The 16,079-nt window shown below is 35.5% G+C and overlaps 3 protein-coding genes across 8 annotated transcripts; 1 reads left to right on the forward strand and 2 right to left on the reverse strand.

Annotated features, from left to right (window-relative positions):
- Positions 1–118: 118 nt before the first annotated feature.
- Positions 119–10,680, reverse strand: LOC101892944 (pyruvate kinase). 5 transcript variants are annotated; one of them, XM_059125297.1, is made up of 5 exons: positions 6,668–6,986; positions 2,510–2,587; positions 630–2,025; positions 407–563; positions 119–342 (listed from the first exon to the last, which is right to left on the reverse strand). In XM_059125297.1, the coding sequence occupies exons 1-5, from the start codon at positions 6,707–6,709 to the stop codon at positions 330–332; spliced, it is 1,686 nt and encodes a 561-aa protein (XP_058981280.1). In that variant the 5' UTR covers positions 6,710–6,986; the 3' UTR covers positions 119–329. The 5 variants fall into 5 exon arrangements, with proteins under 5 accessions (XP_058981280.1, XP_011294964.1, XP_011294959.1 ...); XM_011296662.3 differs by lacking the exons at positions 2,510–2,587; positions 6,668–6,986 and adding an exon at positions 10,540–10,680; XM_011296657.3 differs by lacking the exon at positions 2,510–2,587.
- Positions 10,681–12,064: 1,384 nt separating this feature from the next.
- On the forward strand, positions 12,065–12,829 carry LOC101892599 (guanosine-3',5'-bis(diphosphate) 3'-pyrophosphohydrolase MESH1). 2 transcript variants are annotated; one of them, XM_020039056.2, is made up of 3 exons: positions 12,065–12,331; positions 12,402–12,596; positions 12,645–12,829. In XM_020039056.2, exons 1-3 carry the CDS (start codon positions 12,119–12,121, stop codon positions 12,660–12,662), a joined length of 426 nt encoding a protein of 141 aa, XP_019894615.1. In that variant the 5' UTR covers positions 12,065–12,118; the 3' UTR covers positions 12,663–12,829. The 2 variants fall into 2 exon arrangements, with proteins under 2 accessions (XP_019894615.1, XP_005176105.1); XM_005176048.4 differs by having other exon boundaries at positions 12,067–12,331; positions 12,663–12,829.
- LOC101892771 (probable phosphoserine aminotransferase) lies at positions 12,805–14,327 on the reverse strand. The gene is made up of 3 exons (XM_005176049.4): positions 14,174–14,327; positions 13,414–14,090; positions 12,805–13,206 (listed from the first exon to the last, which is right to left on the reverse strand). Exons 1-3 carry the CDS (start codon positions 14,216–14,218, stop codon positions 12,834–12,836), a joined length of 1,095 nt encoding a protein of 364 aa, XP_005176106.2. The 5' UTR covers positions 14,219–14,327; the 3' UTR covers positions 12,805–12,833.
- Between the last annotated feature and the right edge of the window lie 1,752 nt (positions 14,328–16,079).

Below are 16,079 nucleotides of genomic sequence, written 5' to 3' on the forward strand. Positions count from 1 at the left end.
TTCAAAATTTCTCTTTGTCCAAATAGGAATTGTGAAATTGTTCCCATTTAATAATTACATATAATACATGCTTCACATGTGACTCGCAGGAAATTATTTAGAAGCGCACTTAAACATCTTCAGATGAGAATACTGATTATATTTTATTGTTTATACATAACTGAACTGTTTTTACTTTATTAACAGATCTATGTTCAGACTACAAATACATAATAATGGGAAATAATTTAATCTATACAGATGTGCCAGAACGTATTTTAATTAGTTGTTGCATTTAAGCGAATATTCCGAACTCCATTCGGAAATGTCTGCGTGGTTGAAGGTTTAGTTTATTCGACAGGTCTAAAAACGTAAAATAAGTTATAAGTGATCGCTCTCTGGGTTTAAGGTATGTTATTTTACTTACACGATGCGCATGGTATTGGTGAATCCAGCACCTTGTTTCCAGCCTGTAACAATGACTACTTGATCTCCGGATTTGATGAAGCCATTCTTTTTGCCGACTTGCACACCGAATTGGACACGTACATCGACATCCTTCAACCAGTCCCCAAGTGGAGCATCTGTTTGAAATGCGAATGGGGGCATTAAGTAATAGTTTTATGTACACTACGTAGTTCTTAACATACCCTTGTATACCAATGGAACCAAACCTCTGTACAAATGGGCTTGTCTAGCGGTCTGCGAATAACGAGTTACAGCTATAATGGGACATCTGGGACGATATTTACTAATGAGATAAGCCGATTTGCCAGTGGTAGTGATGACGACAATAGCGGCAGCCAAGGCTTTATTTGCTGCTTCTACAGCGGCAATAGCGGTGGCGTGGGCAGCATCCAGAGTGCATGACTGATTGGCACGAACCAGGTCATTGAATAGATTTCGGTGCCACAAGGCAGCTTCGGCTTCCTTGCAGGTCTTGGCCATGGTTAAAACACATTCCAAGGGATATTCACCCTTGGCTGTTTCGCCAGACAACATAACGCAATCAGCACCATCGAGGATAGCGTTAGCAACATCTGAAATTTCAGCACGAGTTGGTCGAGGCTTCTTGATCATAGATTCGAGCATTTGAGTGGCACAGATGACAGGTTTACCGGCCCTATTACAACGTGAAATGATGGCCTTTTGTGCCAAGAACACCTTCTCGGGTGGAATTTCGATGCCCAAATCACCGCGAGCCACCATGATACCGTCAGAAGCAGCAATAATTTCATCCAAGTTATGCATGCCTTGTTGATTCTCAATTTTAGAGATGATTTTTATATTTTTTCCGGCTTCTCCCAATACACTTCTGATTTCGGCCAAAGCTGCAGCGTTGCGAATGAATGAGGCGAAAATCATATCAACGCCCTGTTCAACGCCAAACTTAAGATCAGATTTATCCTTTTCCGACACGGCGGGCAAGTCTACAGGGACTCCGGGCAAATTAACACCCTTGCGAGAGCCCAAAACACCACCATTCTCAATTTCGCAGGTCAACGTGTCACCAGACACCTCCTTAACAATTAGAGATATCAAACCGTCATCGACATACACACGATTGCCGGGCTTGACCACCTTTACAATATTTTCATAGTCAACATAGATAACATCCTTGTTGCCTTTTTCGGCGTACTGCTTGTTAGTAGAAAGCTTAATGGTTTCATTCTTTTTCAACTCAACTTCTGCAGTACCGCTTCCTTCGATCAAACCGGTACGGATTTCAGGACCTTTTGTATCCAAGGCAATAGCAACTGGATATTCATAGCCAACCTTTTGTGAGTAGTTCGCTGCGGCCTGGCGTACGTTCTTTACAGTTTCGGCATGGTATTCGTGTGACCCATGGGAAAAGTTCATGCGGGCAATGTTCATGCCGGTAGCCATCATCTTCTCTAACATAGGGACGCTGACTGAAGCCGGTCCAATGGTACAGATAATACCTGACAAGCGAATTTGCGAAACAGGAGCATCGAATTCGAGGCGACACATGTGCTCCAATTGAGAATCTGCCTGGGCTGCCATCTTTTGAGGGTATTCGTTTGGCTGTAAGAACAAAAAATCTTTTGTAATTTTCAATTTGGCAAATTATCAATCTATAAATATAGTATGAAGAAGATTTCGATGTTGTAAAAAATCGCGCCGTTCCATTAGCTTTTCACGATTTCTCTTATTGCGAAAAAGGATAAAATAAAAAAATATAGCCTAGACCATGGCCTAGACTATTTCAAAATTTGGTCGCTTTTCATAACACATTGCAGCAAAATATTTTGTCACGTCATGTCAATCAATTATCAATTAATAAATCAATTATCAATTAATTTTGAGGATGAATTTTATGATTACATAGAAACTCAGCGAAACTTGTCTGGAAGCGGTTCAAATGTGATACATAAATTTCATTCAGTCCATGTGAAATGGTCAGTTAACTGACTTTTACAATTTCCAGAAATTGTTACACCTCGGGATAAAATAAAAAGATAAACATTTCATACATGCATGTTGAAAAATCCGTCCATTTCGACCTCACCCTTCGTTTGCAATCAACACCAGTGCAATTCATATCTGCTTTAACATTATACAATTTAAACGCGAAAATGAATTCAATCTGTGATATTTTGCGGAAGAATTATTTAAACTGTTACTCTTTTTATTTCGATAATTGGTCACTATTGGAAAATGTATTGGAGCAACTAAAGTATATAATTAGTCCAACTTTTTTATTTATTTGTATTTTTTATTTTTATTTATTCAGTAATATTAAAACCTTCTTTGCCTATAAAAGTATAGAAGATATAAATTTTCGAGTACATTAAATGTGTGGCATAAACAGTTAAGTTAACCCCATGTGTGGAAAAATATACTTACTAAATTAAGTAAACCTTAGACTGAAAATTAACCCCCAACATCTATGTTTATCCTGTATATATCAACACATGATTGTCCTATACAAATGAACTCAATATCATGAGTACCATTGAAATGAACAAATTGCCATTGTTTTCATAGCAGTATTATTTAAAGCATTATTAATCATGCATATATAATATACTAGCTGGCCCGGTCCGCGTTGCCGGCCCGTAGTTTTTGTCTATTATGCATATATTCCCAAGCATAATTATTCACAGATATGACTGATATAAGTGTTCACGTACAGGTCGATTTAAAGTGTTTTAAAATACCTGTACCCATTTTTAACCAGTGGGCTTCAATATTTAAACCGTGGGCTTCAACTGTGTGAATGTGCTATACAAATCTATTAAAAAGTATATATCAATCTTATCGCCATATAAGGGATCAAATTAATTTTTAATATGGTAAAAATCGTAGCAAAATCTTCCAGTCAAATGAGCAGTAATTTGGAATTTGCTGTATTTTGTATACTACATAATTGAGGGCTGAATGATTTAAGAATAGCCAAAGTTAATTACTTTTTTAAACCCATTAGCAACTTAGATTGTGCATTAGAGTCCTCATAAGTCCCCCTAACCATGTCAGTCTGTTTGTCCGCCAAAAGGTGGACTTGAGAGGGTATTATAACATGGATAAAAATTCTAAAATTTGTAGATATGTTGAAATTTTAGTGTAAGATTTTCACCCCCCTAATACGCATTATTAGCCAAATTCTTTGAAATGTGGTTAAATTAGGAGGTACCTTCTTTATATGGGCACTACTCCGAAACATCGACCTACATTGAAAACTTTCTTCTACCCCTTATAATCCAAGATGACAAATAGAGGCCAAATCAAAAATATAGCAGAACAATATAGCATGTCATAGCATTTCGCGTGATTTAAATAAGTAAAAATAGTTTTATCCACCTCATAATTGAGGGCAGAATGATAAGATGGGAATTAATTTTATTTGCCATTTAAATTGTAAGTTGGAGACCCCTTAAAGTCCATATTTTCATCATAGGATAATTCAATGATGATTAAACAAATATTCGGTCCCGTGCTACTTTCTTATATTTGTAATTTGTTCATGTTTCCACAATTTATTTCATATGGATGCACATCCCAAATCTACGTTCCCAACCAATATTCTCTTGGGGGTTAAAAATTCAATAGAATACAAAATTTTCTTTTCTGACCACACATTAGATGTGAAAGTGGACTTGGGGATACTCCAATGTGGGGACTTTACTTAAATAAATTCCTATGTGGCAATTATCTGTATGATGGTTCCCCACCCCAGGGTGGCATAAATAAAATTTTTTAGCCAAATCAATTGATGAATGTGGTCAATACCAATATGGGCCCCACTCTGAAAATTTCAAATTTTATGCGAAGAGGTTATCTACCCCCTTAGAAACAAAAATGTCAAATAAGGGCCCAAAAATGAAAAAAGTGGCCGGCCAAGACCCCAAAAATAACTTAAATCATAGATGGTTATATAAATATGAAATCGGGTTGTTCCCTTATCCATGAGTTATGATCGATATAAAGACCTGCAAAAGTGATTTTAGGTATTTTGAATGTTTGGGAAGAATTTCTGGAAGGATATAAAACCTTTTCTTACTAAAAGTCCCATTCGCTCTACTATTTTGCACCTTTTATTTCAATATTGGTATATTACTTATTATTCTCCCAAAGAATTTTGCATTTTGAGCTCTCATTGGACGGATCATTGTCACGCTTTGAAATGAGCCCCATTAAGCTTTTTCGGTCATTTTTGTTTGTTTAAACGTGTTCGCATCTTCCAGCTAACCCACGATGTAAGCCCTGGAGTTGAAAGGTAGATGTCAGTTAACATCCTATTTCGCACTTATTCAATTTTTTTAGTGAAAAATTATTCTTTATTTTGTTCACAAAAAAAAATTGACAAAAAAAAGAATAACAAATTGAAAAAGTCTTCAACTTTTTCGCTGATTTTTTACAGCAAATGTTTTAAGATCCTTCCTTACAAAGTTTGTCAATAGAATGTACTATTACTTTAAAATTCGATTCCATTGAAAATGTTTTTTTGATTTTTGCAATGAGATCTCTTTTTCATGATTTTTCAGCGATTTAGAAAAAGTAATTATCTTTTAACTTTGGTGTGACCGCGTTAAATTATTTCGATATCATCTATTCCGTTTCGCCACCACATAATTCGCTACTACACTTCCATGTAACCCGCCATCAATTTCAGTTCTCAAGAAATCAAGTCAATTAAATAAATTGGTATAAATATTCGAATTCAAAAATAAAATATAAAAAAACACTACAAATGTACATTAGAAAAAAGTAAGTCAAAATGGAAAAAAATCATGCAAAATAAAACATTACTATTGTACATTTGAAAAGTCAAAATGAAAATGTTAATATATCACATTTTTACGCGATTTTTTTTGGATATTATCCTTTTCGGAGAGTAGACAACTCCGAATTTGTGTGAATCGTTAAAATTAATCCAGCGGTTCTTAAGTTATAAGCGTAGTAACTAACACAACTTACATTTATATATATAGATACATTGACCCACTACCGACCCTTCGTGAACTCTAGAAGTTATTGATGTAATGCTAGAGGATATGGTTAATCATAATCATGCAAGGCCTTTAGGTCATAAAAACAAATTACGTAGCTTGCAAAACCTGTGTTTTATAGGATACAAAGCCGGTTATTCTCTTTCCTGGACAGAATGTCATGCGTACATTTCAAGGCAGGAAAGTTTCATACCCTTAGCCGCATGCCTAAAGAGGGTATATATATTATTTGAAATGTCTTGGCACATTACAAAATGTTTTCCAAACTTAGATCGATTTCAGAGATGAGCAATATCAGTCCACTCCCCATAAAAGTCCAAAACTTGTCCAATAAAAATAATCAAAGTCTGATTTTGAACTAAGAAAGTACCCGATGTAGTTTGTGATATTGTGATATTTTTAGTCACCTCATAGTACAACATAGTATGTGGTAAATTAGGAACATGGAAGTAAATGTTTATTTTAAGTTACAGTTATTCTTGTAACTTACAACATTTCCATACACCGCTGATTATAACCCAAGGAATAGAAGTGCCATTATTATTTTAAAATTAATTCCTCAAATTCTGCATAGATAGTTCTCATATCCGCATAGCTAAGATTGAATAATATTTATATCTTAACTATTTTTTTTTTACAATTTTTGCACTACGTAACTATGAGGAATGGTTGACGTTGCAAGCTTTTATTTCCGCAATTGCAAATTGAATATTCTTTTAGTTTACACGAAAACTATAACATTTTTCTAAAAACGCTATTTTTAAAACCAAATATATTTGTGCAGACTTGGCAAACATTTTTAGTTGTGACAAGCCAAATTGCCTCAGTATACAGAACTACACTCTCCCTCTCGCACTGCTCATCTCGAAGTGCTCATATCTTCCCACAATGTCGAGAGAAATGTTAAAAGGAGCTATGGCACATTCGACGATTTCCTTTGTGGACAGAATAAACCAACCCACCATCAATCGATTTCTTGTTGTCTTTTTTATTTTTCTTTCTCTTTCAACCCCTTAGAGAAACGTATGTCGTGAATTGCATAATTTTGTAAAGGGATGAAACTAGAAAAATTTCCACAAAGTTGAAATCTAGTGTTCTTCAGGGGCAAGCTTTGATTTGTTCGAGCTTGGATGTTTCAAGTAATTGATTGTGTAATTGTAACACCATATGTATGTGATTATGCAGTTGCAAACATCAATTAGCAAAACAAAGAATACCTTAAAATTTGGATTTTCATCGTAAATAGTTGGGTTCACCATTGCGACTATGTGACTTTGAAAAGTTCTCCTGGCAAAAGTTCCTTGTGGATACAATAGGCAAACGTTTGATGAATGGCCTTCCGGAATTCGAACGCAACACAAAAATCTAGCTTTGCTTGAAATTCCTTCTAGGACAACCAAACGCAATGCGTTCAAAGTCGATAAAATTGTTTTATTTTATTTGAAACACAATTACTGAATTCAAATATTTTGAATAAAACTATTTTCGATGCGATTTATCCGTCGGTTGTTACGGCCAGCGACCAACTAATAATCAACCACCACAGAGGAATCGAGAATTGTCAAAAAGGCATACAAACTTAGAGCAAAGAGAATAAAAATATTCTTTATGTCTGTTCTCACATCGTCTTTGGCACAGTGGTTCGGTGTTGTAACTGCTAGCAATTAGATGGAAGAATTTAGCCAGTCAAAATGACGTTTGTAAAAAGTTAAAATAACAACAGAACAGAAAACTTGTACGTATCCTGAGAACAATCGCAGCTATACGGGAGAAAAGTTCACCGCTATGACAAAAAAATGCTCTGAACTGTAAGGCTAGGCTATTCAGTAAAGTTTAAACAATCCGACAATCGACAACCTAGCCTATATTTCAAATTGTTGCAGCGAGAGGTGTGAAAACGTAGATAAACTGGGGAGTAGATAAACTTTCAAGTTTGAACATTTTCTTAACGAATATTGAAATTTTTTGTTGAAAAAATTAATAAAAGGACAATTTCGCTCCAATTTTTACAACAATATCAACTGTCGTTAATGGTTTACAGAAAAGGTCTACAGGGACAAAAACATTATCGCAATCATTTCCTTAGTCATTCAAAATTTCTTACTTAGTACTTTTAATGTTAAAATAACCAAAAACAATTAGTAAAAAGAATAAAGTATAACAATTTTAATGTATTACAAAAGTTAAATATTTACTTGTATAAAATAATAGTAACCATTATAAGAATACACCTAAGTCTGTTTTTACTCGGTCTTTTTGTACACGGTTTTTTATATAACACGGTTTGAAAATTGAATATTTTTAATTTATTTACACGATTTTATTCCATTTAGCACGATTTGAAATTTTATGTACTTAAATTTTTTTGTCAAATTTAATTTTTGCGAAGTATGTTCATATCACAAAAAAGTATTTATGAAAGAAAAAAGTCTGAAACCATCGATAGTTTGCGAACACTAGCTTAAAGATTTAAGTGAATTCCCCTTTAGCGCGTACAAACAATTTTTACTGGTCAAAGCAAATGTGAATAGCACTATGTGCATACAATAAAATTTACTGGTCAGAGCAATTGAAACGTGTTAATATTTTGTGAACTGTTAATGCAATAAGACGTGTTTGGTAAAGAAAAAAATAAAAAATAAGATTAGGAACAAATCACCCATTTTTGTATAAGATCAATGTCTTTTTTACACGGTTTTTTTTACACGGCTTCTTCTGGAACCAATCTACCGTGTAAAAACAGACTTAGGTGTATGCAAGAATTATGTTAATTCCAAGTATCAAATTGGATACACAAAAGTTAAAAAATATGTACAAGTGTTTGTTCAGAATTCCACTGGGTTATGTACGAAGTATCAGACGGTTGAAGGTTTATTTATACATTTCATAAACTAACACTGTGCCCTTAAGTTATTTTTGCATTGCCGGGTGGTATTTGACCATTTTTTTATTCCGCCTATTCGAAAATTCTCCAATTTTTTAATTATGTTCTTAGATAGTTGGGGAAATTGTTGAAAGAAATAACTGGTTATACTGGAAATGTCACATATGTATTTGTTTTTACATAGGTATGTTTGACACTCTTTCCGTTCTGGAACAGAACAAATATTACAGAGATGTGCAATGCATCCTGTTTTTGGAAATTTCAAAGGTTACAATTGTACTCAGAACGAATTGATTTCTAATATAAAATATTGAATTTTAAACTTTTTTTTTCAATTTTTTTTTTTAATATTTTTAATAGTCTTCCGCATGTGATGGGGGACATTTGGGATAATAGAGGGAGGAAACGTACATTGCGGATCGCGCATTAAATCTATTAATCAGTTTTGTCATGAAATTGAAGAGTTTGGATCATATTAAAAAAATCCCGGCAATTGGTTGGCATAGCCTCAGGGCTGCATTTATGTAGTTTTACGAAGCTGTTCTACCGCCTTATGTACCATGGATCTGCTCCCAGAACCAACCCTATATTCTTTGGTTTCATTGTCTTATCTACTTATCTGCTCTACTTGTCTTATTAGTAGCTTTCATCGTTGTAGTCCTATTCTGTATTTCCCTGGATTAGAAAACCTTATGAAGATGTAAATAAATTTCCACGTATTCCGTGTATTCACGTATTTTAGATCTCCACATTGCGCGTGTCTGCCTTCAACTTACAAAAGTTAATTTGATTATCAAGTGCTCTGTTCCAAAACCAGCAAGTGTGTACAAATTTTACCACAACAAAAGATTATTGTTTTATGATATTGAAAAACTTGCAAAATTTGTAGATTAATGCAGACTTTGGAACATAGCAATAGTTTTCAGCTTAAGTGTTACATCTCCAAAAACAACTGTCGTGAAAAACACATTTTAAAATATCGATAGATATTTGACTGACCCAAATTGAAAAGACAAATACAAACTTCAATTACAAACAGTCAACATTTTTTGTATTATTCGCATAGACAAATGAAAATATAGACAACGAAAAGTTAGATTTGTATTTTTTTCAAATATCCTACAGTTTTTGTTATTTTAAACATTTTTGAATTGAGTGACTTCAAAATTCCCACTCAAACCCCTGAAACGATATAAACGACATCTGCTGATCCGATTTTTTCGAAGATAAACGGTGAGAGCTTTTCGTTGTCTATATTTTCATTTGTCTATGTTATTCGTTTCTATTTAATTTGTATTAAAAAAGTTGTCAATATTGAGCTCGTTAAACTTTCTTACGCTCGACGTGTTTCGGTGCCACTCGTATGAAATGAATTAAGAGTGATGAGGTGTGGACTTATGCCCAATACAGAAGATATAATCCCAGTTTGGGAGAAAAATTACCAAATGTGGCAACGCAAATTCTGGAAGAAATACCACCCTCGCAAATGTCAATATGTATGCATATATGTTTATTCTTAACATTATGTGTGTTTATTCTTAACGTTATGCCAGTATCTATCTGAGCAAAAGCTTCAGTGTTAAAAACAAATTGAAACATTTCAAACTTACAAACGGAAAACAGCTGACATGAAAATAACCCCAACTTGGAAAATATGCATAAAAAATGACTTTTTTGACCTTGAATGCCGGCTGGAAGGACAACAAAGGTGTGACGACACCCTTCTTATCAGCAGTGGCGCGTAAATCAGGTTGTCAGGAAAATTATAACGAACCTATTTTGATATGAAATTAATGCCGGCAAAACAACATTTGTTCCAATTAGAGTTGCAACGAACTTTATCTTGCGTTCTCCAATTGACGCATTTATTATACTCGAGTATAATTATTTGCTTATGATCTGATAATCTAAATCTCAGATGTTCAGAAATAGCTATATTCATAAGTAGTCAGTGCAAGTCATTAATCATAAACTGACTCAGAGCTAGTAAGCTTAGAAGGGGTAACACTCACACAGACCCTTCAAATCGCAGAATCATCCGCTGGCTAGCGCACCGCTAGCTATGACTTTGAATTCACCTTGCTAACCGTAACATTTATATAGTACACATACGTGTGTAATATGATCACCGAGTGGAAAACATGGAAATTGATTCCAAATTGAATTCAAACAGATATTAACGAATTATAAAGTGCTTTCAATTACCTGTAGTTATTTAATGGGATAATTAAATGCGTAATGCGATCTAAGTAGATCTGCGTGAAATTCAACGGACACGGCGTAAATTTGCACTGCGGAATGGAACTGGAGTTGATTTGTGAATGGAATGCGACGAAATTAGGGATACGCAAATAGACTTCGATTTCGATAATCGTACATATAAAATCGATTTTTACGAAAAGAAAATAATCGACTTCTTTTTCGAATTTTAATATCATGTTTACATTTGGGCTAGGGCGATGTTTACAAGTTGACACTGCAAGTACGTTTACTTTCAAAATCTCTAAACAAATTTACCCTCACAGTTGACCACTCACAATAAATTGGACTATAAAATCATGCACTTATACTTTGTTCCAGACTGCAAAACGTTAAAAATGTCATTACGATTTCCGATTAGTTCCTAAGTTTCTGGAACGAAGCATTAATTAATTTTGACTATTTGCATTATCCTTATTATTATTTGAACTAATTCGTTCGCTATACGAATTAGGTACATAAACTAACACTTTCAAACGACACTGTGCGTGATACTTGTTTATGCCTGTCCCTTTTTCTGTCAGAACATATACACATTTTATGTATGTATGTGTATTGTTTTGAATAAAAAATACAATAATTTAAAAAAAAAGAAATTTTTCAAATTCGGTTGCAAAATAAATGCATATTTTCGACGTTAATGGGAAACTTATTATACAATTTTGGAACAAATCTGTATTGTCCCACTATTTCAGATTCAATCATGTGGAATAACCCCAAAATTCTATTCTTAATGAAAATTAAAGAGAAGCAACTGTTGCACATTTAAAAGTCTATTTGACACTATAAGACTCCAACACAGAGTTGCATTTTTCTAGTTTCTTTAAAGTTGAACAACCGATCTTTTTGAGTAATGCGTAGTAGCATAGTACAATAAGGGGGTTGAAAAGCTTCGTAAAACTACAGTAATACAACCTCAGGGCTCGATTCCTGCCAGAATTATTCAAAATTATATGCTACAAGTTTATTTTTCATTCATTTAATATTTTTAGTCATTTTTAAAATTAATTAATTAGCGCGAAATATGAATGGAATGTCTGGATTTCGAAAATATGATTTAAACTGTTTCAGTTCCTTGGCAAAACTGCTTAATACCTGGTCTGTTCCAGAACTGCAAGAATGTTAAAGTTTTTTCTACGATATCGACAAAAATTGCAGAACTAGTGGATTCTTGCAGATACTGAAACAGAATAACAGCAAACAAAAGCTTCCCAGCTAGGGAAAAAAGGTTTTATATGTCCACAAACAAATAGTTAACCTCCGTAGATCTCTATAAATGCTCTGTTCCAGAAACTGCTAGAAATTACTAGTTTTGCATTTTTTCGATATCATAGGGAAAAACGGTTATCGTAGTAAAAATTTGACATGTTCTGGAATAGAGCATATATATCCGTTGGTGTTTAGCACAGACATTTCGTATGAAAATATCGATAAAAAAAACTATCAAGCGACACTCCAAAATAAAGAATCGATACTATCGCTATTGCCATAGATTGTTTTGCATCCCATCTAGTTTTTGCGCAATATGGAGTTGTTTATGAAGTGTCTGCAGTTTGCTGCCGACAAACATCGGAACCAACGCCGAAAAGACACCAGTGGAACGCCGTATATAAATCATCCCATTAATGTGGCAACTATCCTGTCGACAGAGGCGCACGTACAGGATATGACTGTTCTTATGGCGGCCTTGCTTCATGATACAGTCGAGGACACAGACGCTACATTTGAGGATATTGAGGCAATTCATTAGTTTTCAGTCTCATTATTTCATTAAGTGGTGTTTTGAGCAATATTTACATATTTTGTAGAATTTATTCGGGCCTGAGGTATGTTCCATAGTACGCGAAGTTACGGATGACAAAACGTTGCCCAAAGGTGTAAGGAAAGATCTTCAAATAACGAACGCTGCTAACTCCACTCGAAGGGCAAAACTTGTTAAATTAGCAGACAAATTGGACAACTTGAGGGATCTTGAAAAAACGTTGCCCTGCGGTTGGACAGAGGTTAGTGTAATTCTCTTGCTACATGACCTGTGTGCCACAATTTGTCAGTCTTGCGTCAATTTGTAGGAACGTAGAGATGAGTACTTTAAATGGGCAAAGAAAGTTGTAGACAATTTACGTGGAACAAACGAACATTTAGAACGTCAATTGGATAATACATTCAGGACCCGTGGATTACTATAGGTGAAAAATAAAACAATACTATAAATAAAAAAATCTTTGTTTTATGTAAACACTTTATTTCTTGTTATTTTCATAAAACTGTAACATAACTTCAGCCAGTTTCTGAGCTTCCTCGACCTTGATCGCATTGTAGAGCGATGCGCGAATGCCACCAACGGAACGATGGCCCTTCAATTGGATCATTCCTTCATTTTCAGCTTTTGCAAGAAAAGCCTTTTCCAGATTATCGTTACCTGACCGTCCTCCGATTCTGAAAGGTACATTCATACGTGAACGAACATTTTTGTCTACTGGACAGTAATAAAATCCATTTGATTTGTTTATGACATCATATATGAGCTCTGATTTTTTCTGGGCATTTTTTGACATGCCTTCGATCCCGCCGTTACGTTGAATCCATTGGAAGACTAAACCAATTACATATATTCTGAAATTTAAAATAATAGAATAACATAAGCATGAGAATATTATAAATTTTTGCAGGCATCGTGACAAAATGATATGCGTTGATACTTAAATTTAAATAGCCAGCCTTTTTCTTGTAGATCTTTTGTTAATTAGATTTAGAAGTGCATTATTTGATAGCGGTTCCATTCACATTCGTTCTAACGTTGTTTTAAAAGCTCAAACTTACCCAAATGTGTTTGGTGTGTTAAACAATGAATCGTTTTTGCTCATTAATGCGTAGTTGAAAACAGAAGGCGTCTCCTTAGTCTGGTATCCCATTAAATCTTCTCTTATAATGACAACAGTCGTTCCAGATGGGCCAATATTTTTTTGAGCTCCAGCGAAAATAACACCGTATTTCTCGACGTCGATCTTACGTGACAGAAAGTTTGACGACATATCACACACCAATGGAACGTTGCTCGGAGGGACGGGTACAAAATCAAACTCAACACCGTCTACAGTCTCATTGTCACAATAATATAAATACGATGCTTCTGGGTCTAGATTCCAAGTGTTTAAAGGCGGAACAGTGGTATATTTGCCCAAAGCCGGAAATACCACATTCACTTGTCCATACTGACTAGCCTCCTTTGCAGCCTTCGCCGACCAGGAGCCGGTGACAGCATAATCAGCCTTACCACTCCGTCCTATAAGATTCATACACACTGCAGCAAATTGTCCACATCCTCCCCCTTGCATAAACAACACCTTATAGTTGTCCGGTATGCTCAGAATATCCCTCAAGCTACTAATGGCGTCCTTCTGGATCTTGGCGTATGAGGGGGAGCGGTGCGACATTTCCATAACTGAAATACCGCAGCCATTGTAGTTTAACAAGTTCTTTTGTACCTCTTGTAAAACCTGCAATATGCAAATTGCGGTTAAGCGAATAACAAATATAGCTGCATTAGTATTCAATAGATGAGAATCAACCCAATCATTACCTCTTCGGGTAGTTTAGCTGGGCCTGCAGCGAAGTTGATAACCATGGTTCAAACTGGTCCTTCCTATTTGAGAAGTGCGTATCGATGTCTACCGCTTCAAATTCTAGTCGACGACCGCCACGATGAGCTCCACTTTTGTAACTGATTGGGGATTGGGGCCATATTTTTGTAGAATGTTGGTTCGTCAAGTCGGCAAGTGTCATCGTACTCGCCGCGCTCTGGACATTTCATATTGTTGTTGATTAAATTGTAAAAATAAAAACAACATCGGTAAGTAATTCTGATCGTTCGATGTGTGCATTCAGCGAACATACATACATACAACACATAAGTATGTACACGCGTGTTCAATGTGCTCAAAACACGAGGAGAGCTGAGAGAAGTCTTCCAATCAAAGTACAGTAGCTCTAAGCGAAACTCGTACAGGTAATAACAAATGTTGATTTTTCGTATAACTTCGTATTTCAATGTCAAGACATTAATATTTTGTATGCATTCCTTTACTTTTTTTGCCATTTGTAGCCTATTTCCTATACTTTTAACAGGTTTTTCGCAAAAGCTAGTGTTCACGGATAAGTGAACATGTTTTTATAATAAAAGAGAATAGCGGGGCTACCTAGTGTAGATGAGAGGGATTTGTTAAACTGGGATCTTCTTAATACAGTCCACATAAAATAAGATAAGAAAATGTGGTGAGCAGACCTTCGAGTTAGAAATAAATAATACAGAATTTTCAATTGCTGCATGTGTTATGGTGGAGTTAGATTATGGGACGTAATCTTTACTCAGACTGATAAGCAAGTGCAGCATGTTTGCTTGCCACATGTGAGATAGCTATGCGTGTGTATGACCTCCCCCTAAGGTTTATGGTGGCATGGTGCATATGCATGTGTACGGTTGGTATCTATCTCTCTCTCTCATTTACACTTAGTTATAATTTAGGTTAAGTCATATTATCACAACTAGTTCTTAAGAAATGTTTTTAATAAATAAATTCAGTGTCTTACAAACGCTCAAACGGAAAAGACGTTGCGTCTTTTAATTAAATGATCCCTATTTACATTGGTCCACCGAGCCGGATCGGTAGAGGATAAATGTTGAAGAATTTGCCTTAACATCGAGGAAATTCTGTCAGGCTAAAATTGGTCTTCAAGAGTGGAAAATTACCGAGCTAAAACTGCAGCTGGAATTGTTCCCATACAGAAGAAATTTATAAGCCAAATAAAAGGATGCTGAGTCAGAAGGAAACTTCAGCACAGAAGACTGTGGTGGCGGTGCACACCGAGGGTGCCTCATATTTGAAATCTTCAGACAGAAGGGGTGATGCATATGCCCAGGAGGACGAATCGGTGAAACGGCCGCCAATGATGAAAATAAAGGAAGAGGCTGCCACTCTTCTCGAAATGATGGGTACAATTATGGAAATAATGAGTACCTTAAAGACAGAAGAAGCCATAGAAGGCGTATTTGACTTCGCCAAAGAAAAAATTATGGACGCGGCAAGAGACGTAATATTGCATCCATGCGTTCATAGGCGCTTTTTAGAGATGCTTCTAAAGAAGTCCAAACTAGCCGCTGCTGTCAGAGCAAGTCAGCCGAATGGGACAGCGAGGCTGTATTTGGAAGATGTTAAGATCATCCTTAAAGTCACGCAGGATCTTAATGTGGAGACCAAAGAGCAAGTCCTTGGCTTGAAGAAACAAGTGGCCTGCATAACATCCAAATTGGACGTCGAGCGAGAGGGGCGCGAAGCAGCGGTAGCCGTAATGAGAAAAATGGAAGGTGATATTAAGGAAATGGACTTTGCCTTGATTTCACAGAAAGATGAAAAAGAAGATGCCCTCAAACTTGTCTCCAAATTGAAGGAGGAAGTCGAAAATGCTGTGTGTGTAGCCGAGGATACTAA

This window comes from Musca domestica, unplaced genomic scaffold (genome assembly GCF_030504385.1).
Source record: "Musca domestica strain aabys unplaced genomic scaffold, Musca_domestica.polishedcontigs.V.1.1 33, whole genome shotgun sequence".
Lineage (NCBI taxonomy): Eukaryota > Metazoa > Arthropoda > Insecta > Diptera > Muscidae > Musca > Musca domestica.